This window comes from Mytilus edulis, chromosome 11 (assembly GCF_963676685.1).
Source record: "Mytilus edulis chromosome 11, xbMytEdul2.2, whole genome shotgun sequence".
Classification (NCBI taxonomy): Eukaryota; Metazoa; Mollusca; class Bivalvia; order Mytilida; family Mytilidae; genus Mytilus; species Mytilus edulis.
Genome location: NC_092354.1, coordinates 17,880,335 through 17,904,476, shown reverse-complemented (window position 1 = coordinate 17,904,476; position 24,142 = coordinate 17,880,335). Strand labels below are relative to the sequence as shown.

The window sequence follows — 24,142 nt, the reverse complement described above, 5'->3', positions numbered from 1 at the left end:
AAACAGAATTATAAATGAATGTAAATCCAAGGCAAACAAGGTAAATTACGATTAAAATTCCATGAATTAAATGTAGAGTTTTATTTAGGAGACTGTTAAAAACGGGGAACGAAGAAACGTAAACAATGATGTTTCCGTATGCAATCTTATAAAAATATCTCCGATGAGTTGGATAACCTTCTATTCACTTCGATATTTGTACATGTCACGTAATAAAAGTCGTTTGATCAGTAAAAAATATAGAAAATCTGCTATTTAATATATAGCACAAGGCCGTAGGCTTTTTTGCAAAGTAATTGGAAGTGATTTATTTCTTCTAAATTCTAAAGTGCCCTTACTGCAGTGACGTCATTTAGAACTGTTCTACAGTCCTGACTGATTAAGTCAGTTCTGCTGACAGTTCTACGGTTATAAGTGATTTGGACAGTTCTACCTAGAACTGATCCTGACAGTTCTACCCTAGAACTGATCCTGACAGTTCTACCTAGAACTGATTTAGTCAGTTCTACCTAGAACTGATTCTGACAGTTCTACTTAGAACAGTTCTAGGGTAGAACTGTTCTAGGTAGAACTGTTCTAGGACAGGTTAGAACAGTTCTATGACAGAATATTCTGACAGTTCTAATGAGAGGTTAGAAGTGATCTCCACTGTATCTATCTATCTATCTATCTATCTATCTATCTATCTATCTATCTATCTATCTATCTATCTATCTATCTATCTATCTATCTATCTATCTATCTATCTATCTATCTATCTATCTATCTATCTATCTATCTATCTATCTATCTATCTATCTATCTATCTATCTATCTATCTATCTATCTATCTATCTATCTATCTATCTATCTATCTAATCTATCTATCTATCTATCTATCTATCTATCTATCTATCTATCTGGTTGCCATATTATCTTCGGGTAACTGACCATATATCTATCTACATATACATCTATGGTCTATCTATCTATCTATATATATTATATATCATATGAATCTATCATATTATGAATAAAAGCTGTGGACAGATATCGCCAAACTATATATGTTTTTGTTTTAATGGCACCATCTGAGATAAGCACCACCATCATCGATTTATCACTTCGGACAAACATAAAAATATGACTGGGTGGATAGCTATATAAAATTCCAAAAATATATTGGTATACAACAGTAAATGAGTAACTTGTTTTAAAAAAGAAGAGATAATGATGAATTCGTATATTTAATTAAATACGTCTTAACATTATGATTAGAAAACTTACGCGCGTCTGGCGTAAGTGTAAAATTTAAGTCCTGGTATCTATGATGAGTTTGTTTACAACAGACGTACAATGTACTACATCGGATTGCCCATTTACATACAATATAAAAAAGAAGATGTGGTATGATTGCCAATGAGACAACTATCTACAAAAGACCAAAATGACACAGACATTAACAACTATAGGTCACCGTACGGCCTTCAACAATGAGCAAAGCCCATACCGCAGGCTGATATATATAATGTCCATATGAATCTCAACCCAACAATGTTAGTTCAGCAAAATCTTATTCATCCCTCCGCGTGATTCGAAACCCTACCTCTGTGACATCGTAGCTTACACTGTGTCCAGGGTCCTGGCCGCTCGATCAACTAGAAACCATTAAAATGTATCTTCAGTCAGTCGAGTAATTGGCTAAATGATTTAACAGGCACATGCAATTTTGTAAACTTTGTTATAAGATAATACGATAATTTAATTTTATTATCCGTTTTTGTGCTGGTGCTTATCGACTGTATAAGCGACACCAGGTTTACGTTGTAAATGCTTTTCTTAGATATCTGTCGAAAAAAAAACCGCCATATGCCGGATTCGAACTTAGAACATTGGAACTACCAGGCTAGTGTTCCCTGTAGATGAACTGCTTAGACATTGCATCAGCTTAGGCCCTTATAGCATGGTCACTATCAGAAATAGTTCTCAATATGTATTAGCAAATTGTTTCAAAAACGTCAATCACTGAAATATTCAAATGTCTCATTGCAATCGCATAAATTCCTCTCTAGTTCTCGTAGCTGACGTGTTTTGAAGTTGTTCTTTCAAGAAGATACGTCTTAATTCCAATCGGAAAGATCGACCTGATATAATATAAATAAAAAAGTTTACACCATAGTTACAATAGGAAATAACGGAAACGCACTGTTGAATAGGATAAATGGAGATAACCATGGCTACGTCTGCGTTTTCCATGGCAACCATCCAAATAAATGATATAACTACCAATGGTAACATGGTTATGAGGTATGTGAAGGCGATGGCTAATAACATTAGCGTTGATTTGTGAGATCTCATAACAACACGTGACCTTGATTTGACGGCTGCTTTTCGCACACGGTATATTTGGTACATGACCGAGGTGTTACATACGAGAACCAGTAAAAACGGAAGACAAAGTACCAGTGTTAGTTGGTAAAAATAAATATGAAGTTTGATGTACTCTACATGTTTATATGTATCGCCTTGGCATACTCCCCCGATATTTTTCATCATGATAAAACGGAATATTTGGGTAAAACACATCACCACGAATGTTGATAGTATTGTCACTATTGCGCCTGTTTGAGTTCTAATCAATGTCTTTTTGAATGGGAAACACATGGCTACAACTCGCTCAGCAGCCATTCCAACAATTAGCCAGGATGACATTAGGTAACACACGTGTTCGTAAAAGCTAAACATTTGACACGAGAGGTCGCTGTAATACGTAAAGACGCCATCTTTTTCATTGTCAACCATCATCTCGTGAATCAATGTTATTTGCCGATTTATCAAACAGAGGCTGTCAAATACTGCTAGCGCACACAGGAAGTGACTGTAAGATTTCTTTCGGAATGACTTTGTCTTCATCAGTAAAAACGAAGCAAGATTCCCCGCAATTCCAACAACAACTATAATCGGCGTAACAATCTGCTGTGTCCAAAATCCCCATCTGCCTGGATATTGCCCTATAATATCAAAAACTTTCAGATCAAAGCACAACAGTTTAAAAATGGATATGTTTATGGGTGATAGCTTTGAATGTGTTATTTCTCACAAGAGAAAAATTCTGAACTAACAATTAAAAATGGGATATTAGACCTATTTCTACATGTTCTGTTAAACCCTATTCAGAGACATAGCGTATGTGTGCTTCCACGACTTTAAACGCAACCAGTCAATAAATATGCCTCAACCAATCAAATCACATAACTATTTGTTCAAGATTTATCTGGAAAACAAAATAAAACATGTGTAACTGCAGAGCATGATTCATCTTACAAAATCATCTTGATTCCACCGGGACTCGAAACTGGGACCTCTGTGTTTCTAGGCAGCGCGTTAGCCGACTGAGCTATAAAAGTACTTCCTTAGCTCAGCCGCTTACGTCTGACTAAGTATCTTCCACATGTTCTTAGGGAAGCAATCCCATCACACATGGTTGGTCATATTAATATATTGACAGTAGGTCGATATTGTTTCTAGTGGATCCGGAATCACAAGCATTGTACATTTTGTAGTCAATACGTTAGGTTGATATAGACGAAGCAAGGCTCACAACTTTATTTCTTCAAATTTGTAATTGTTACTTTTCGTCAAATTCAAAAGTTTTATTTCATGCAAGTTTTTAGCGATTAACTGTTTTTAAAATATCACTCACAATTAAAGATGTTTGCATCTGTTTCAAAATAACAAGTTGTTTTAAAGACTGGTATAAATTGAAAGTATATGAATATAAATAGGCAGACAAAAATAAAGGGTTCGTGTGCTCGTTTTCGAGATTAAAGCCATTGAAAATTTGGCGGGAAATAATTCTCTCTAGATTTTTCATTTATTTTACATTGGAAGCTTTTTTTTATTTCAAAAACAATGAAAAATAACAAAGATTTTATATGGTTTTCAAAGGTGATATTTCAAACTAATATATGTAATTAAATTATGGAAGGAAAAGTATGATTTAGCGTTAAAACATTTTAATGGCACTACATGGATAAAACCAGAGGATTCCGAATATAACTTATAAGGCAACAATTCAAAAACCGGAGGAGCGAACATCCTTAATTTGAAATGTTAGGTTATTGATAGCTGGTACCAGTATACCATGATAAACAGTTACTAGAAGGGACGTCAGGAAGAACCAAATATCTTATATATACTTTTCACGGACGTATTTGACGAATAAATTATTTTAAATAGACTATTTGCCAATTCCCGTAATTGACCTTGTAATTAGATATCCCTTTTTTAGTTGTCTCCCTTATGAGGGACATTAAATTTTATTTACAATGGAGAGCTAGCAGAAAGAGAAAATTTACCTGTGCGTAATGTGAGTAATATTTAAGGTTTTCAAATCTTTTTATTACATAAATTTGTTGTTCAGCTAAAAACCTGTGGCATTAGAAATTATTTAACATGAAAAATTAGTTAAACAGCCGAAACATCACTATCAATTCATCATGCTTGGCATTAACAAAGGCCAATTTTGTCCAGTATAGCACCAGTCTAAGAATCATAAAGGAAAGTTATTTGTTTAAAAAGTGTGCAATAACAGAATCAAATCGGTAATTGGCATATAGCCTATCGGCAATTGAACATGGTTCAGATTGGATTATCTCTCTTTGTTAGAAAAAAATCCTAACAAATATAATATCAGTCTAAGACCTTGCTTTCTATTCAACCGAGTATCTTATTCACAATAAAATATAATCATCTCAGTGGTCTTATCGTGATGATAGAAAGCTCCAACTAGCATGCTCTTAAAACCTTGTGACTTACCGACAGCAAAAAGTGTTTGGTTAATACCATACGACTCAATAGACACGTGACTTACCGACAGCAACAAATGTTTGGTTAGTGTCAATCGACTCCATAGTCACGTGACTTACCGACAGCAAATAATATCTGGTAAGCACCATTCGACTCAATATACACGTGACTTACCGACAGCAAATAATGTTTAGTTAGTCATTCGATTCCATAGACATGTGACTTACAGACAGCAAATAAGGTTTGGTTAGTACCATTCGACTCCATAGACACGTGACTTACCGACAGCAAAAAACTGTTTGGTTAGTACCATTCGACTCTATAGACACGTGACTTATCGACAGCAAATAATGTAAGTTAGTACCATTTGACTCCATAGACAAGTGACTTACCGAAAGCAAAAATGTTTGGTTAGTGCCATTCGACTCCATAGACACGTGACCTACCGACAGCAAATAATGTTTGGTTAGTACCATTCGACTCAATAGACACGTGACTTACCGATAGCAAATAAATTTTGGTTAGTGTAATGTTTGGTTAGTGCCATTCGACTCAATAGACACGTGACTTACCGACAGCAAATAATGTTTGGTTAGTATTATTCGACCGCATAGACACATGACTTACCGACAGCAAATAATGTTTGGTTAGTGCCATTCGACTCCATAGACATGCACTGCTGTTAACTGATAGTATCAATCTGAAAATGAAGAACGATTGTTAGACATTTAAAATCAAATCTACACAGAAAAACACGGTTTATCCGGTCTGACACATCTCAGTGAACCGTCCACAGTGTTTGACCCAATCGACAATCCTCGGGTAACAGGCCCGTAGCCAGGAATTTCCAAGGGGGGGGGGGGGTCGTTGGACTCATGAACTCGACTTTAACAGTCACAATTTGAACAAAACATTGACTTTAACAGTGCTTATTTGATTTCAAAGGGGGGGGGGGTCGTCCGAACCCCCTGGCTACGGGTATGGGACAATCCACTACTCTCCTTCTGAAGGTACGGAATCGGCCGAGTTGTGACGAATGTTTTTGATCAACACAAATGAATCTCCCGGAACTGATTCTGATTCGAATACTTAATTGATTCCGTTCTAACATTTTATGTTAAAAGTTTAACAATTTCAATAGTACATATATCAGTGAGCTCATTTGTAAAAACAATATCAATAGTCAGCTTGTTTTTTTGCAATTTTAAAAATGTACGTGGAAAGGCCGATGATGTCAGTTGTGATAGTCGTTCTGAAAATGAATGAAATATTTGTAAATAAACCAACAATCTTTTAATTTGTCTGTGATGTTACGATTTAATGTGTTATAGAGTGTGATTATAGTACCAGCTATAAAGGTATAAAAGATCAAGTTTGTTTTTTACGATAGTTATACACATCGCAATATGATTTTGTTCTGAATACATTTTCTTCTAAACTATTTTCTGCAGCTTATAGAAAAATTATTTTCTATTCATTTGAAGTGCATTCAATACATTGTTTTGATGTAATTTTAAACAAGTCTCATTAACGTAGGGATCGTCCCAACGTGCTTCGATTGAATTAAAACAGGTCACATGATATTAGTTTGTTTCAATGTCGTAAATTATAAAGTTTAGTAAACCAGACAATTCGACTGTTCCTTGTCATAACAATCTTCGTGTCACTGTCCGTCTATTTGTTTTGTATTGTTCCTATTTTGTTTTGATTTAATTTATACAGGTCACGTTAAAGAAGGTCGTTTCAATGTCGTAAAAAAATAAAAAGTTAAGTAAACCAGACAATCCGACTGTTTCTGGTCATAACAATCTTCGTGTCAATTGTCCGTCTGTTTAAACAACAATTGTTATGTGATCTGGTGTATAATTGTAAGAAAACAGTGGTACTAGAAAAATAGAGACGTGAAGTATTAAAATAGATTTATAGATGTAGACAGATTTTAATTAAAGAAACTGTGTTGATCCAAAACAATACAAAACATCTTTACGACGTCTCTTAAATTATAAATTCAAATACGAAAAAAACAAATTGCAATAGTTTCGGAGATTGTTTCGTATAAAGCAACACAGATAAAGGAGAAATTAATGCAACCTGATATATTTTTAATTCATCAAAAATGAAAGATGAAAATGAATGTTTTATTCAATAAAGCTGCATAGTTAATTATATATAAAGTACAAATAGTAATGCAAAATGAAGTCTTTTCAAGCCCGAGTGATACATTTTTAATTCATCAAAAATGAAATATTGAAAGTGTGCCTGATTAAACTGCAAATGGAATAATATATAAAGTACAAATATTGTTGCATGCCGATGAGTCTTGCCCTTGAATATTATTTCTGCCCTATTTGCATGAACTTATTTACAATAACACGAATATAAAGATTCGACATGCGGAATAAATAAAAGTGCATGATGGTATTTCAAACTCCTGTAAAGAGTTATCTTCTCTATAGAGCTGAAAAATTGAGGGGAAAAGTTCTCAGTGGCATCATAAATATATGTATAAAGGATATAACTATTATACCGTTGTTCAACAATCTTAGCGCATTGTATTTTTTTGTTTGAAATCGATACGCCTTTTATATGCAATAACCATGTGATAACAAAAGTTATTTTTTGAAAGACTGTTAAAAGACTGTTAAAAAATGATTTAAAAAAATAAAAAGGCAGGACAGAGATTACAACTAAAAAAAAATGCAGGACAAAATTTTCATCCTATATCAATGACAAACTCATGTCAACACTGAAGTGCTGACTACTGGACTGGTGATACCCTCGAGGAATTAAAACTCCAGCAGTGACATTGACCCAGTGGTTGTAAATAAACTCATCATAGATAAAGGTCAGATTTTTTTTTCTACATTATTTTCATTTTTTTTTCATTCACTTTCTCGCGTCCTCAATGCCCTTCAACTTCTTACTTATTTGGCTTTATAACTATTTTGATCAGAGCATCACTGATGAGTCTTATGTAGACGAAACGCGTGTCTGACGTATTAAGTTATAAGCCTGGTACTTTCGATAGCTGTTTTCCCTAGTGAAAACCTCGTGTTCTTTTGTTGATTTTGTTTTGACGAAATTGGTAAGTGGTCTTAAAACTAGTACTTCTTAGTTCATTCAAATATAGGGGTATTTCTTATCTTTTGCGTCGATAGGATAGTATGGAAAAATACTTCCACTAGTAAACAAGTCAGAGACACCGATACTAGCCTTTGTTTTGAATAAAATTGTTCCGTTAAAAATCTAGTTCATCAATAAAATGATGAACGACTCGTTAATTAGAAAAATACGAAACTTTATAAATCATAAAATTCAATATAACTGTCAAACTGCTTGTCGGCAGCAAATCGGTCTTAATCATCGGACTCAGTTCTGCGTTTAATTTCATTGATTTTTAAGGTTTAGATAAAATAATGACGGCATCTTCCTGCCGCTCCCTTTAGAATTTATAATTCACGGTAATGGATTTTAATCATTTCTTTTTGATACATTGGATGCTTATACTTCTAATTGACACTGAATTATTTCAGAATATGTAACGATTTGCATAATTATACGAAGCAACTAGAAAATGAGACACTCGCATATCAATTTTTAAAAATACGTCTACCAAAGCATTTTTTTCTTTAATAAGTTTAATGAGATAAATAAAAAAGTAACGATTTTCTTCTGGCTTTTCAATCACTTCACCTCTCAAGCAAATAAAATTTCGGATTATTTTGGTAGCATACCTCACGAAAAGTATGATCATATTATACAAAATATGTCTTGTTTTTATTTTTTTTTTAATTTTTATAATTATTTTTTTTAGCTACTTTTACAAATATACTATTCGTTTCAAAAACGAGATCGATTTCACAAAGAAACTTACGACTAAGATTGGTCGTAATTCATGAACAATTCAGTATACTTAATATGTTAAATCTTAGTCGTAAGTTTTTTGTGAAATCGACTCCTTGTCGCTAAGCTATCTTGATGGCGATTCATAGCCATGTTTCCAACAAATCACACTGTATGTTTGTATTGGGAAATTACTATGGACATTCTGTACACCTTCAAGCAAAAATGTGGTCCCGTGTACACAGTTATCGTCCTTTCACGAATATAGTCCCCAGTGTGGACAGTGTGTTACTTGCCATTTTTTTTTGTACACCCCTTCCAAATTTGTTTCTCTATGTTGTATGCCTCTAATAGAGAGCAGGGGGGAAGGGGGTGAACAAAATTGGGTCACGAGTTTTAAAATAGAGAAGTGATTTAGTCCAGCTGACAAAGGTTAAAAATTAGCACTTCGGAAGCTGTCAAAAGATTTCAAGACCCCCTTAAGGGGGCTCGCGGGTTAAATCAACTGATTTCTGATATAGGATTTTGCTATTTTTTTTCATGATTAAACTTTATCTTAAAGTATACCTAACAGAAATATAAAATAAAAATATGGGGTCATTGTTCATTTAAGCTCACAATCTGCCTCTGAAAGAAGCAGACAATTTTGTTAATGTCAATTTTTTCTGTTGAACAAATAGGAGAAATATTGGTAATATCAAAACAAAAGAAGAACTAAATTACAGAAATCGCTTAAATTTTACAATTATTTAGTTTATGTACAGCTTATTTGAAAGCAATAATAAAAAATTCAGGTCACCGATGAGTTAAAAAAGATGTTCCAATTTAAACGTCAAAAATGACATTTTTGCACTAAAGGGAGATAATTTGGCGCTTTTTCAATGATATAAACATTTCTAAATTCATCTGTGACCAAACCGAATCGATTTGTCTGTGTGATTTTTGTACCATACTATAAAGTAATAACTAATAGTGAAATAAATAAAATTTGCAATGAAAAAAAACAATGTTTAATTCTTTGCTGAAATTTTTGAACCCGCAAGCCTCATTAACACAAAATTGTCAATATTTTGAGTTAGAGCCGATGAAGTTTTCTATAATTTTAATATAAATTGTCCCAAAAATAGTACAATACATACCCTGTATATAAATATTATTGAGAAAGCGGAGGTGGGATTTTTTTATTTTTCATGTATTGTCTAAAAGAAATGCACTACGAGAAAACTGCGTACTCGGATCAGAGAATATGCCTTATTTATAATTACCTTGTACTATCAGAGAAAAATATTCATTTGAAGCTTTAAAAAAAACATATTGCAAAAAACCTAAAAAAACATTTTTGAGCCATGTCTTTGACTTTTTAGATATGTATACAGTGAAACCTGACTAAACCGAACCCTTTCGGGACTTCAGATTTCGTTCGGTTTTGGCAGGTATTCGGTTTCATCAGGTTCACCATGCATAACATGTGATATGATTGGTCTTCAGAACAAGTTTTGATTATTTATGGTTCGGTTTAATCAGGTTTCACTATATTTCGACTTTCATTAATGTTGCGCAATCAGAAGAAATAAGTCAATAACAAACACATTGATATATCGCCAGAAGACAATAGATTTATTATACTAACTGCGTCATCTCTACATGAGGGTATGGATGACGGTTCCTCATTTCTGTAATGTCTTTATTGGTGCCATTTTTCGGTATTCTTTATATCTTTTATCAAATTTTCTATAATTCTTTATATTTAAAAAAAATGTTACTTCTGTATTCATTACTGTTTGGGATAAATTTTAGTTAATATACTTTATGATTTTTTGTCCATTATATTCTATTCTGATAACCGGCCCAGTACATGTTTACAAACGTCCCTTAAATTATCTGTAGATTTTTTAATAATTAAAAATTGTCAATATTTTCAATGTAACTTAAACGATTGTGTCATTTTTTAAGGATAGTTTTGCGTAAACAGTTCTTATTAATTGCAGATAAATACAATATTACATCATTTAGTGCGTAGCAGTCGCTTCAGTAAATTTAGTGTCAGAATCTAATTGGTCAATAATCAATAATAATTTGTTTGTTCTGATAAAATGGTATTTAAAATATTGCACAATGCTGACTTATTTTACATCATTCATTACGTAAATGTTGCAGTAAATTTTGTGTCAGAATCTGATTGGTCAATAATCAATAATTATATTTTTTTGTTCTGATAAAACGTTATTTATGGACTAGTTATGTACTGTGTTGTCAAACAAGCTAATTCTATAAAGATGTTATTTAGATGACTTTGTTAATGATAAAGATGTGTCATTATTTGAGTTCTGCGTAAAATCGTTTTCAGTTTATGTGATATTCAGAAGTTTATTCTCTTCACATTGACTACTCCCAGTAACAGGAAAAAAGATATCAAATTTGTATGTCAAAATTTGCTTATTTCAATAGGAAAAACTATCCATAATTGTCGAATTATTGCTAAGCATCGACTACTAACACAAAAGGTTCCTGGTTCGATTCCCGTCTGGGATAAAAATATCAGGGATTGAATTTTTGGCGCTCCCTTGACACCATTTGCGAGTATGGTCTTGAGGAAACGATGATAGTGCGTCGGAAGGGGACGATAAATGGCTGACCCGTGTTAAGAGAAAGCCATATCTCTTGCACGTTAAAGACACCGTTGTAGATTTCGAAAAAGAGCAGGTTAATGCCGCTACAAGGCAGCACTCGCACCCGCAAAGTGAAAAGGGATTAATATAAGTTGCAAAACTTGTTTCCTAATCCACTATAATTAAATATGTTTAAACTATAACAGTGGCGGATCCAGGGGGGGGGGGGGGTTCCGGGGTGCGCACCCCCCTTTATTTTTGCCGATCAATGCATTTGTATCGGGACATATGTTTTGCACCCCCCTGCACCCCCCCCCCCCCCCCCCCCTTGCCCTGGGTTAGCACCCCCCCTTTCGAAAATTCCTGCATCCGCCCCTGTATAATAGTTCGAGTATAGGTTCCGTGTTTTATTTAGCTTTTGAGTTGAAGTTCGACATGTTTTAAAACAAGATGATTTTACTCATTGTGTATCAGACCTTACAGTGGCCTATTTTTTTTTTAATATACTCGTCCTATGGTCATTCGTTGACAGTTGCTCTCTTGACAATTGAGGGCCCTCATGGGGTTTTTGATTATGTGATTACTTGGCCGGTTTTTTTAATGATTATTTGATTATTAAGCCAAATATTTCATGATTATTTGATTACCTAGGACTGTATTTTTAGTTTATGATTATTTGATTACTAAAGATAAGCAAATATTTAATGATTATGTGATTATATTGGCAAAAAAATGGTGATTATGTGATTACTAGGAACCCCCCCATGAGGGGCCTCACAATTATACCACATCTACTTATTTGTATATCGGCACATACATAGGAGCGTTAACACCAGACCCGGTGTTTCCGTCGCGTTAAGGGAAGTTGTATTGAAGAATACGGGTTCACTAGTAGCTTCAAGTCTATATCAACGTATAACTCGAAAGTTTATTCGAACTCAAACTTGAAATATAACTTTTATTCAAACTATGAATCGAACATTTTTAACTTTACATTTTAATTCAAACTTATACTCGAACTATACAATTCGATGGTAAGCCATTCTCAATAATGACCAATTTTATATGTTATTTTCAATCACGATAACACGGTATATGCGTCTAAATACCAAAGGGGTTTTAATATTGTAAAGACTGTCATAGTTCATCTTATTTTATATTTTATACTGCAAAAGCGAAGCAAAATTAGAGTTATCGTTCGTATTCTAACCGCATCGACAAGTCAATTAACTAATTTTAGGTCATATTCATCAGCAAAATGTCAAAAACCACCTACGATATACTAAGAACATTCAGGACTCGAAGATAAATTAAAAATATAGCAAAAACGAGTACATTCAATGTTCAATATTCTTCTTTGAGGATCTGGAAGGGTTTCTAAGAATACAAAACAATTGGGAAAACGTGAAGAAGGGCTGAAAAAAGAGAAAAAAAGGCCAAAAAATAATGAATAGAGAAAAATAAGGTGCTGAAATTTAATGCATATAGAATAATGGACAAACTTTATTTAGAATAGAGAAAATGACTTAAAAATTTAAAGAATACAGAAAAGTTAAGGACCCCCACAAGACCATCTTATATCGAAAGCGAGGCTATTCATCGGACTGGTTTTTAGCGTAGGACCCATCAATCATAAATGGTAAACTACGCGTGTCGTTAATATTACTGGGTCGATCGTTTCAATAAAATCATAAGATAACATAAATTGTTAATAAAGAAATGCATTTTCTTACGATCTATAATGTTAAAAGGGAAAAATATAGTGAAGACAAAGATCAAAGCACTTTCCGATGACGTCATAAAAATCGTTGTCTTCTCTATTCAATTTATTTTAACAATAAAACTTTACAGAGTGTTGCATATTAATTGACCTTACAATAAATTTCTTCGATGGAATTAAATTGTGTCACATTTACGACGGAAAAATTCAAATATTTAAAATTATTATTAGTTTTAATAAATACCAGCTTTTGTTACGTTAATTTACGTGGTGAGTGAAATGATTTTCAGTTAAATAAAAGAATGGTAAAATCCTTTTATGATTGAAATGCATACGAATTTGTTAAATTAAAGAATTATTCAGAATGCTAGATTTAAAAATATTTAGATTTTAAAAATTCAATAAAATCTAAGAAAAGCTGATATATAACCGAAAAATTACTAAACCCAAAACCGAAATGTACATACAATCAGATATTGGTATGGCGGAGATATATTAAAGTTGTTGAGTTTCTACACGTACTGAGTTCAGTAAAAATCAAGTAAAAACCGCGGTAAAATTGAACTTAATCATTAATGTACATAATTCTATATTAGTCTTACATAAAGTCTATATAGCGGGTCAGGGTGGAAATTTACAGAAAAGAGATAAAGAATAATGAAGGACTACAGAATAATGGCAAAATGCTCGTGGGGGGATGGGGGAGGTAGGAGGTTAGAGAATGATAAGCAAAACGTATAACGAAAATAGAAAAACGACCTAAAAATATAGAATAGACATAAAAGACCCCATTCAGACCCTCATGTTAAAGAAGAAAATGTACTATAGCTTAAAGTCAAGATATACACATGATAATAATACATGTAGATACATGTGTAGCAGCTATATAGAGTATTATAAGAATAATTAACTGACAAAAGCAAGATGACACTACTTTGACTTTTAAAAAAAGTTGAATTTTGAATCACAATAAAAAGTACGGTGCTCTTTCAACAAATTTGATCGATTTCAGTTAAGGGAAAAGCACATGGCTGTATTTTTATCTCTGGAAAGAGGAGAACAAGTTTCGTCGAAATATCGACATCGTCAGTGGTCACGATACTTAAATCTACGCAGTAGGTCAAAGTTCATAGCAAACATTTCAGCGAAAACACATGTACAGAATCATGTTTAGACAGCTGGCGTCCCGCTGCTATATAAATACGTATAGTAAGCAAATAAAAGCAAACGTATGACCGTCAAAAATCCATTCCGTATAGTCGACTCTAAAATTAAACGTCATAATTTAATTTCAACCAATGATTGGCTGAGAACAGATATTTTACTAGTGATGAGAAATATTTTTCTCACAATGCTCAGAAATGTGAAAAATGAGAGAAATAAATCTAAAGTCCAGCGCTGAAGATTTAAGTCTAGTACGGTACTGTAGATGTCAAGTCAATCGCTGCAGATATTAAAAATATACAGCGAAACCTGATTAAACCGAACCCTGAATAAACCGGAAACCTGTCTAATCCAAACTTGTTCTGAAGACCAATCATATCACATGTTATGCATTGTGAACCTGATGAAACCGAATACCTGCCAAAACCGAACGAAATCTCAAGTCCCGAAAGGGTTCGGTTTAGTCAGGTTTCACTGTATAACGCTAGAGATGTAGTCTAGTTCTAAATATATAGTCCACCGCTGTAGATCATAAGTTCCACACTGGAAATTAAGGGCTGGAAAATAAGGCCCTGCGCTGTCGATCAAACGTCCAGCATTGTACAGGGTTCCGTTGATCTCTTGTATAGCTGACTATTCGGTATGAGATTTCTTAAATATGGAAGACCGGGCTATGACCTTAAGTTGCTTATGTCATTTATACGTCATTTGGGCAGTCCTGGATGGTTATTTCATTGACAACCGTGCACTATTTTCTTTTTTTATAGAATGATTTGGTATGAGATTTGCTCATTGTTGAAGACCGGGCGATGAACTTTAATAGCTTAAATCATTTCTACATCATTTGAAAGGTTCTTGATAGTTATATTATTGACTAACATAATCATTTCCTTATTTTATACATAAATGATAGATAAACAATACATTATCAAAGTACAGTGAAACCTGATTAAACCGAACCCTGAATAAACCGGAAACCTGTCTAATCAAAACTTGTTCTGAAGACCAATGATATCACATGTTATGCATTGTGAACCTGATGAAACCGAATACCTGCCAAAACTGAACGAAATCTCAAGTCCCGAAAGGGTTCGGATTAGTCAGGTTTCGCTATAGTTATTAGTTTAAATGTAAAATCTATCAAAATACCAGCTGCTTGACAGACTTACAGATGGTTCTCTTTTTCATTTTGTACGATTAAAAATCCCTTACAGCGTTGAAAATAATAATTGTGGTCAAACCAGATATTGGTAAAATTATACTATAAAGTTTAAGATGGAGGTTATTCAATTCTGTATACTTCAATTCATTTAAAGCGGTTTTTCTTTATAAATCTTAATATTGTTGACCGATATTATTCTCTATAATATTTTAACCTCAATTTGAACCGACTCATTGGTCTCGTGGTAGCCTACTAGAATTCACGCCCCCGAGAGTGGAGTGTGTTTGCTTTAGATAATTCCCGTTTAGATCAAATTAAAAACATGCGAATTTGTATTTGCTGCATATCCGCTTCACAGTAATTTTTAGTATGATCAAAGACCGAAGATCGGTTGGCTTGTAGTCAGAATAGTTTGTCCTGGTAGGAAGACATTTTGTTTAAAGTTATGTTTCGTTTGATGGTTGTTGTTGTGAGGTGTTTTTATTTTGCTGTATGACTTGTTGTTTTTTTATTCACAGAGAACATGGTCTAGCACAAACCGAGGTCAGCTGGTAATTAAAGAGACTAGGTATTCAATTTGTCAAAGTACTCTTTTTTTAAATTAAAATGTAGTCAGTTTATAAGTCAAAACACAACAATATAATAGTACATATAAAATGACAAACTATTCCATTCATCTGTAAATTAATTGTTGTTTTCGAATGTACTTTAATTTCCTTAATTTAACAAATCGATTTCTTGAAATGGAATATATGTTATTATATTCAAATGTTTCTGTATATGATGAATTGAGGATGGTTTAAATGGATCATATATATCTTGATTAATTTAATAATGAAATACACTATGGCCTTTCACAATCGAATTTATAAAATTTATCAACCATGTGATATATCACTAGATGTTCCAATGTCACTTTGGAGTGTTTCAATTTAAATATTACACGTCGAGTGAAAAAAATGTGAGAAATTCCGCATGAATAATGATAAACAAAATAATGTCAGTCGTTACATTCCGTCGATCTCCTACTCAGGGAGCTACCAATTGATTTTTAGGTGGGGGCTAGGATGAAATTTGAAAAAAAGGTAGGACGAGGCACTTTGCAAAAATAAAAGGCGGGGTGACAATTTATGTATTAAAACAAATAATCATAATAAACTTTATAAAAAAGGCAGGTCCGAATAGATTGAAATATAAAAATGCAAGACAGAAATAACAACCAAAAAAATTGCAGGACAACATTTTTCATCCTAGCCCCGACCCCCCTTAAACTAAAATAGAAGCTCTATAACTTTGATATGCATCTTGTGCATGCTGATAGTGGACGCAGAATTATCTGAGTAAAAATAATGGTGCAAGACAAACGGGCGAATCTCAAGCATTACGAATTTCAATTCTCATAAAACACTTTTACATGTATGAGAAAAGGAATCCTATATGTGGGTTTCTTGCCTTACGGTCATAAAACTTTCGAGCAAGATTTTTGTACTCAGACTCGAGAATCAACCAATCAAAATACAGGATTTGGTGTTTCGAGCATGATTTTTGTGCTCCAAGCACTGAGCAAAGTTTTATGACTTCAACCCCAGGAATGATGGATAAAATTGAGAATGGACATGGGGAATGTGTCATAGAGACAAAAATAACAACAACCCTACAAAAGAGCAGACAAAAGCCGAACGCCATCTATGGGTCTTTAATGCAGTGAGGAAATACCGCACCCGGGGTAGAACTTCAGCTGGCCCCTAAACAAAAATGTATACTAGTTCAGTGATAATGGACCATACAGAACTCCGAAATATAAAAGAGAAACTAAAATTAAAAATCCTACAAAACATTGGGCAGATGATCCAATCGGCAATCCTCGGGTGACTCCGCTTCTCGCCTTCTTGTTAAATGAGGTACGGAATCGGCCGAGTTGTGACGATTGGCAGATGATCCTGACTTGGGACAGGCGGAAAAATGTGGCGGGGTTAAAAAAGTTTTTTGAGATATCAACCCTCCCCTTTACCTCTAGCCAATGTAGAAAAAAACCAAACGCACAACAATACGCATAGTAAATGTAGGATGAATATTCATTTGAGTTACGAATTTCACTTCTCTTAACATACTTAGAGGAACGGATCCTACATGTGAGTTTCTGGACAGATTGGTGACTTGTTAACGTCAAAAGCCAAATAGCATGCCACCTTTTAACGAATATTTTAAATTTTCGACCAATCCACTCGGCTGATATTTTCAAAGGTAACAGTTGACACGGAGACATGTCACACTGACCGTACACGTTATTCTGACTCCGAGACATGTTCTTTCTAATAAATGCCGGATAATCAGTAGAGGCTGCAATGCCAGCTTACAAGTATTTAGTATGATCAGGTGGAAACCAAACGACCTCATTCGCTATACATTGTTGTATATGAGAGCTTTAGACAACAACGAACGGCGAAACTTAACATATATCTTGCGTTAACTTTGTAAGATACGCGTACGTAACCTGTATTACATCCGCTCCCTTTAATGCTCTTAGAAGTAGTGAAATTGATTGAGGCACAAAAGGACTTATTTTCGGGGCTAAAGGAAGTGATCAGAAATCATAAGAAATTCAATCTGCTATCCCTTATTTCTGGTTTGTTTAAGATACAGAAAGCTAACGAATGAAATTGTTTAAAGAATTTAAGCATAACCCGAATAATCCTGTCGTTATATTTCGACCACTACGATCACTCTATTAACATCGAGGAAACAAGTAGAAGGAGGGTGCTAAATTATTCGAGTTATTTCAAACCATAAATATTTAACGTTTCTATCGACCTAGTTTCTCTTGCTGTAAATGGAATGATGTCATGTCTGAGTCTACCTATGATGGAAATAGTTTTCCAATTATCGGCACTAGTGCTATCTTTTCTGGAACAGTGTGATTTTAAGTTTAATTATAATGTTCAGTCGTATTCTCAATTTCTTTTTGAAGGTAGCAAACTGCTAAGATTGTAATTCTAATCTGAAAAACAGTCATTACTAAATTTCAATTTCAACTACTAAAAACTCCTGGAGGGAAACAAATCAGACAATAAAGTACTATGAAAGACTTCTATCTCGGCATTTTTTTAATATACATTTCCTACTGTTAAAAATTGCGAAGTCAGCAATATGCTGTGTACACTTTAGATATAAAATAAAACATGTCTGTGAGTATTCCGTGGTATGAAATAATTTGAATTAATTCTTAAAGAATTATGCACATATTTATATATATATATATATGTTTCTGTATACTTTGTAATCGTGATATTATCAGAAGGTCTTCCAAAACGTTTCTGCTTCTTCAAGTCAAAATGACCTTGTTAAATGTATCAGGGATGATTCCAAGTGTTTTCAAATGGGTCCCTTGAATATCAAATTGGGAATTTTTATCCCAATTGGGAATTTTTATGCATACAATCTAAGACGAAATAATATCATTTTCCTGTAAAAACGGAAAAATGAATATTAAGTTAATTTCACCTGTTCACTGATTGAAGAAATTATTGGATTCAGACCAGGGAAGTTGTAATACATGACAGTATGAATGTGTTTAAGATCTGCTTCGAGGTACAACAGTTCTGAATTTTCTTGTCAGATACTATCGAACTTAATTTTTTAAGTCACGTTAACATATACATTATATTTCTTTTAACAGTTTACATATTGGTTACCATTGGTATAAAACTATAGACAAATATAATGACCAACGTTACCCAGGTTTACGTCCAAGCTCCTTTGTTCTATCAGGAGTGATCTAAGCCTTGAATGTACATAGGCTATATCTTAGATATGTTCTTTAAAATTGAGAATGGAAATGGGGAATGTGCCAAAGAGACTACAACCCGACCATAGAAAAAAACCAGCAGAAGGTCACCAACAGGTCTTCAATGTAGCGAGAAATTCCCGCACCCGGAGTCTTTACCTGGTTTAGAGGACGACCATTTAATAATTTGTAGAGACCTGGAGAAATATTTTCAGATTTACTTTTTATTTTCATTTGTTGCTATGAATACTTATTTTCCCGCGTATTCACTGCGCGAAATTTTAATGCACTTTTGTTCACAACTGTTTCCTGCATTTCGTGTTGCAGAAAAAAATAAATTTCATCCTGTGTTATTTATTTTCGACTCTTCCAATTTCACTTTTAAAATTCTCCTTCTTCCCCCAGGAACCAAATGGTTGTCCCGAAAGTCTGTTTGACGTACATGTTTATAAAGTCTGTAATTGACTTTTACCCATTTTGATTATAAACCAGTAGCTCAATTGGCCCGAGTACGGCATTTATCAAACACATCGAATAACACCGGGTACGACTTTTATTAAACACGTCGCGTGTCACCGATTACGGCTGCTATTGAGCGCATTGAATGCCACCGACTTTAATTCGTGTCAAATAGATTGTATTTTGAATGCCACTGACTAAGGCTTGTATTAAACACATCGAATGTCAATTATAACAGTTATCATTTATTTATTCCCCGAAGGTATCACCAGCTTAGTAGTCAGCACTGATGTGATGACATGGATAAGAATGATATGGTCAAAATTATAAAATTAACTGTTTACGAAACATTAATTTTATGAAATACTAATGCTTTTCTACCTTAGGAATCTATCACTATTTCTGTATTTGGCAAAACATTTAGGAATTTTTGGTCCTCAATGCTCTTCTACATGTACTTCGTACTTTATTCGGTATTTTTAACTATTTTTTTTTTATTCGAGCATTCACTCAAATTCCCTGTCAGTGTATTACATACCCCTTCGCCATTTTCACATATTCTATGTAAAGCCTAAATAGCAATTCGCCGTTTCAGAATCTAATGCATCCTGGGTAATATTTTCAAAAGTGTTCACCAAAACGTCGTGATTGGTTAAAAATGTCATAAACAATGGAAATTCAACCAATGACGTGACGTTATTTTCATTTTGGGGTACGAACAATGAAATTACCCATGATTCTTTAGATTCTGAAACGGCCAATTATTTCGTACATGAGTGTCATGAATTCAATATAAAACACCTCTCGGACTTTTTTTTTTTTTAGTTCCAAGGGCGACTGTGGAATAGGACATTTTTAGTCTCTAAGATCTTTATCCGATTGGCAATAAAGGTCTTGCTAAAGAGAGGTGTTCGTTTGGCTGTGCGGGATATACAAGTGTATACTCATTCATCACAGATACGATAAATATCATCATCGTGCTTCGGGTAGAGAGAATGTCACACTCTCTGCACGTAAAGATTATTATGTGACCTACCGAATTAGACTATTTACCGGATTTGTTATCACATATAAGCAACACGACGGGTACCACATGTGGAGCAGGATCTGCCTACCCTTCCAGAGCACACGAGATCACCCCTAGTTTTTGGTGGGGTTCGTGTTGTTTATTCTTTGGTTTTCTATGTTGTGTCATGTGTACTATTGTTTGTCTGTTTGTCTTTTTTCATTTTTAGCCATGGCGTTGTCAGTTTATTATAGATTTATGAGTTTGAATGTCCCTTTGGTATTTTTCGTCCCTCTTTTATAACATTATAACAACTCTTTGAGAGATCTGTATGTAGCCTCTATATCCCTATCCAATATATACCCTTATTTTCCAGTGGCAGTCAAAACTCTACCGGACGACCACTATTAAATAGTACATAATGTATTTACTGTTAGTTGAACATGCATGCCATATTTGCCACTGAACGTTAAGCTACGGTAACCGACAATCATTCAATCAGTCTTATGATTGTAAAATTCTTTTTAGGACGATGGACACAAGAATCGTTAGCTCCAGCCCTTTTATATGAAACTTGCTGGAAAAGCAGTGATGAATATTTCTTCTAGAGATTAGTTTCCGGCTTGAATTTTTGTGATAGATGGAGGGGTCAGACCTTTTTCGGGACTACGGGATCGGGTGTATTTAAGCTCGGGATTTCGGGATTAATTCTTTCGGAATCCGGGAATTATTTTTTTTCGAATTTCGAGATGTCGGGATTTACATTTCTTTAAATTCTGAACTTCAGTATTTCATGTTTTTAAGCCAGCCTGGGGGATTTCGGGATCAGGACCCCTCCAACCCCCTTCCCCCTCATAAATTTGTTAAAATGTTCCCTCGCGTGATTAAAAATATTAAAGAACAGCAACAAAAGCAGGAAAAACAAGAAGCAAAACCTTTCAAAAACTTACTCCAACGTCATGTGGATTCTGGTGATTAGTTGTCTACAACATCTCCTTATTAATACACTTGCTATAGAAATCACGACTTTTTTTTACAATAAAGAACAATAAATCCTCAGAAACATTTGAAAAGAATGTCTCTAAATTCGATAACATACAATGTAGCAAATAATTTTATTCTGCAGATATTTTATTCTGCTTCAAGGTATTTGTATTATAAGTTCATCATTAAATATCTGATAGACATTCTTACATTATGACGAAGAACAGCTATACAAGAAATTTTCCGTGCTTCTTTTGTAAGGCTTATTGTGTGGTATTTTCATTTACATCATAACAAAAAACACAACAATATCTTTCAATATAAAACAAGACGATTTGGTATGATTGCCAATGAGACAACTCTCCACAAGAGACGAAACACAGAAATTAACAACTATAGTTCACAATATGTTTACAAAGATAGTTGTCTAAATCTTCTTTTTACAAGAATAACGGTAATAAAATGACACCGAATAAGAAAAAATACAATTTTCGACATACAGTTCTAAAGAAATGGAAAAATAAATTGTTAGTTGATTTAGTTTTTCTCATTCATTATATAAGATTGAAAAAAATATATCAACAGATTCTATCAATTTTATGATGTTTAACAACTAAAATATATAAACCAATGACGAAAAAAAAATAAAAAATCTTGAAAATGAAGTTAAAAAATACCAATAAAATTAAAGAAATATCAATCAGGCCAACTTCACAAAAAAGACAGAAAAGCCGTGAATACTGAAAAAAAAGTTTTTAGATCTTAAACAAAGTTCTTATATATAAAATAAAACTTTCCCAAATAAATAATTGAAATTCTTCTAGTATACTTCATCATACTAAAAAAAAACAATTACGAAGAAGAAGTAAAATACGCATTAAAATTAAGATCTGAGACTCTTTAAAAACTAATAATAAAAGAAACGTACCTTTAGTCAACTTTTCTCAAATAAATAATTGAAATTCTTTTAGTATCCTTTCCTCTTACTTTTATTTTGATCATTGAAAGCATTGTAAAAATACTTGATCGATTACTTATCGCAGAACCTTAAAAGTAGTTCGATAACACATTCTTCTTGTATTGCCTTCATTTGATAAGATTTCAGTATTAACAGTTTTAATAAAACTTCAAAGACTCTTACATACTTACAAATTTTGGATAACCTTTCTTATATTTATCATTTTGGATAACCCTGTTGTATTCGCGGATCAAAGGTATAAGGTCGTATATATTTATTGTGTGAAGAATACGTTTCAGGTGTGAAATGTACTTAAGAATATTTGTCGGAATAACCCATGTATGTTGTTATGTCTGCCTCTCGTCTTTGTTAGTCTTAATCGCTATTTAAATGTTGGTTCGTGTGTGTTTCAAAGTTAAGTGTGACGTACAATTTTCCGCTAATCTAGTATACATTTTTAAGGGGTCAGCTGAAGCCCACCTCCGGGTGCGCGATTTTCTTGCTGTGTTGAAGACACATTGGTGGCCTTCGGCTGTTTTCTGGACTTTTGTTGGGTCGTTCACTCTTTGACCCATTCCCTGGTTCCATTCTCAATTGCATTTACATGTCTGCGATTGCTTTATTACTTTTGTTATGTTTTATGTTGATATTTGATCGCATAAATCTGCAATAAAACTGTTTATCTCGAATACCGAACATTTGCTCAATTAACTTGACTATATTTACCATGTTTACGATAAGCGGTATAATATTGGCGCATAAAACTTACTATTTTAACATTTTACACATTATTGTAGCCTATTAGTTGAGAATTAATTGTCAAATAATGCTCAAACTATCAATGTGTTTTCTCAGTTGAAGATAACCCGAATTATATTAATTTCCTACATGTTGATTATTATGTAATATAATATTACAAAATAACAAAACTAATTTGTCCGCACCGCAAGGGGCATGTCGAAAAATTAATTTGCCGCAACATAAGGGACATATCGAAACATTCTTTCTCGCAGCTGGTATCTAAGAACAATAATTGGAAACCATGATGTAAATTGTTTAAGAGCTGACAATGAAATTATGAAAATCAACTTTTTTTTGGAGAAGTATGAATAATAAATGAATGTACATCACCAAATAAACAGTCAGTGCATGCATGTCAGTGTTATTATTTTCAATGTACTAATACAAATACAACATCGGAGTCGTCTCAACTCGGCCGATTCCGTACCCTCATCTAACCTCGTCCTTAATACGTATGTTTCCATTACTGATCTCCTGTAAAGGAGTGGAATAAAGTATTAAAAATATTAATCACTAGCAGTAAACCGTTCATCTTCTGGCGAAGAAACGTAAGGCGTAGAAACATATCACATACCGTATTAATGCCGAGGGATAGAAGGCCGGGGAGTAGCGGATTCTACCGAGGATTGCCAAATGCGGAGGGAGATGCAAATATAGATAGTGTCATAATTTTGTTAAAGTACAATTTGAATTCCCAAGATATTTTAAGTGGTAAATTCTGTAAATTTTCCCTAAAAATTAACAAAACATTGTCTAAATGTTTCCAAAGTCTTCCTGTCATATGTAGAAAAGAAGAAAATTGCTGGTATTTCGAGAGAGATAAAAATGAAAAGTAGTTTTGAGAAAAATAGACTAACTAAAATT

At 33.6% G+C, this 24,142-nt stretch overlaps 1 protein-coding gene across 1 annotated transcript; it reads right to left on the bottom strand.

Moving 5' to 3' along the window:
- Positions 1-1,495: 1,495 nt before the first annotated feature.
- On the bottom strand, positions 1,496-5,490 carry LOC139495262 (FMRFamide receptor-like). Its single transcript, XM_071283539.1, has 2 exons — positions 5,416-5,490; positions 1,496-2,990 (listed from the first exon to the last, which is right to left on the bottom strand). The coding sequence occupies exons 1-2, from the start codon at positions 5,459-5,461 to the stop codon at positions 2,023-2,025; spliced, it is 1,014 nt and encodes a 337-aa protein (XP_071139640.1). The 5' UTR covers positions 5,462-5,490; the 3' UTR covers positions 1,496-2,022.
- Between the last annotated feature and the right edge of the window lie 18,652 nt (positions 5,491-24,142).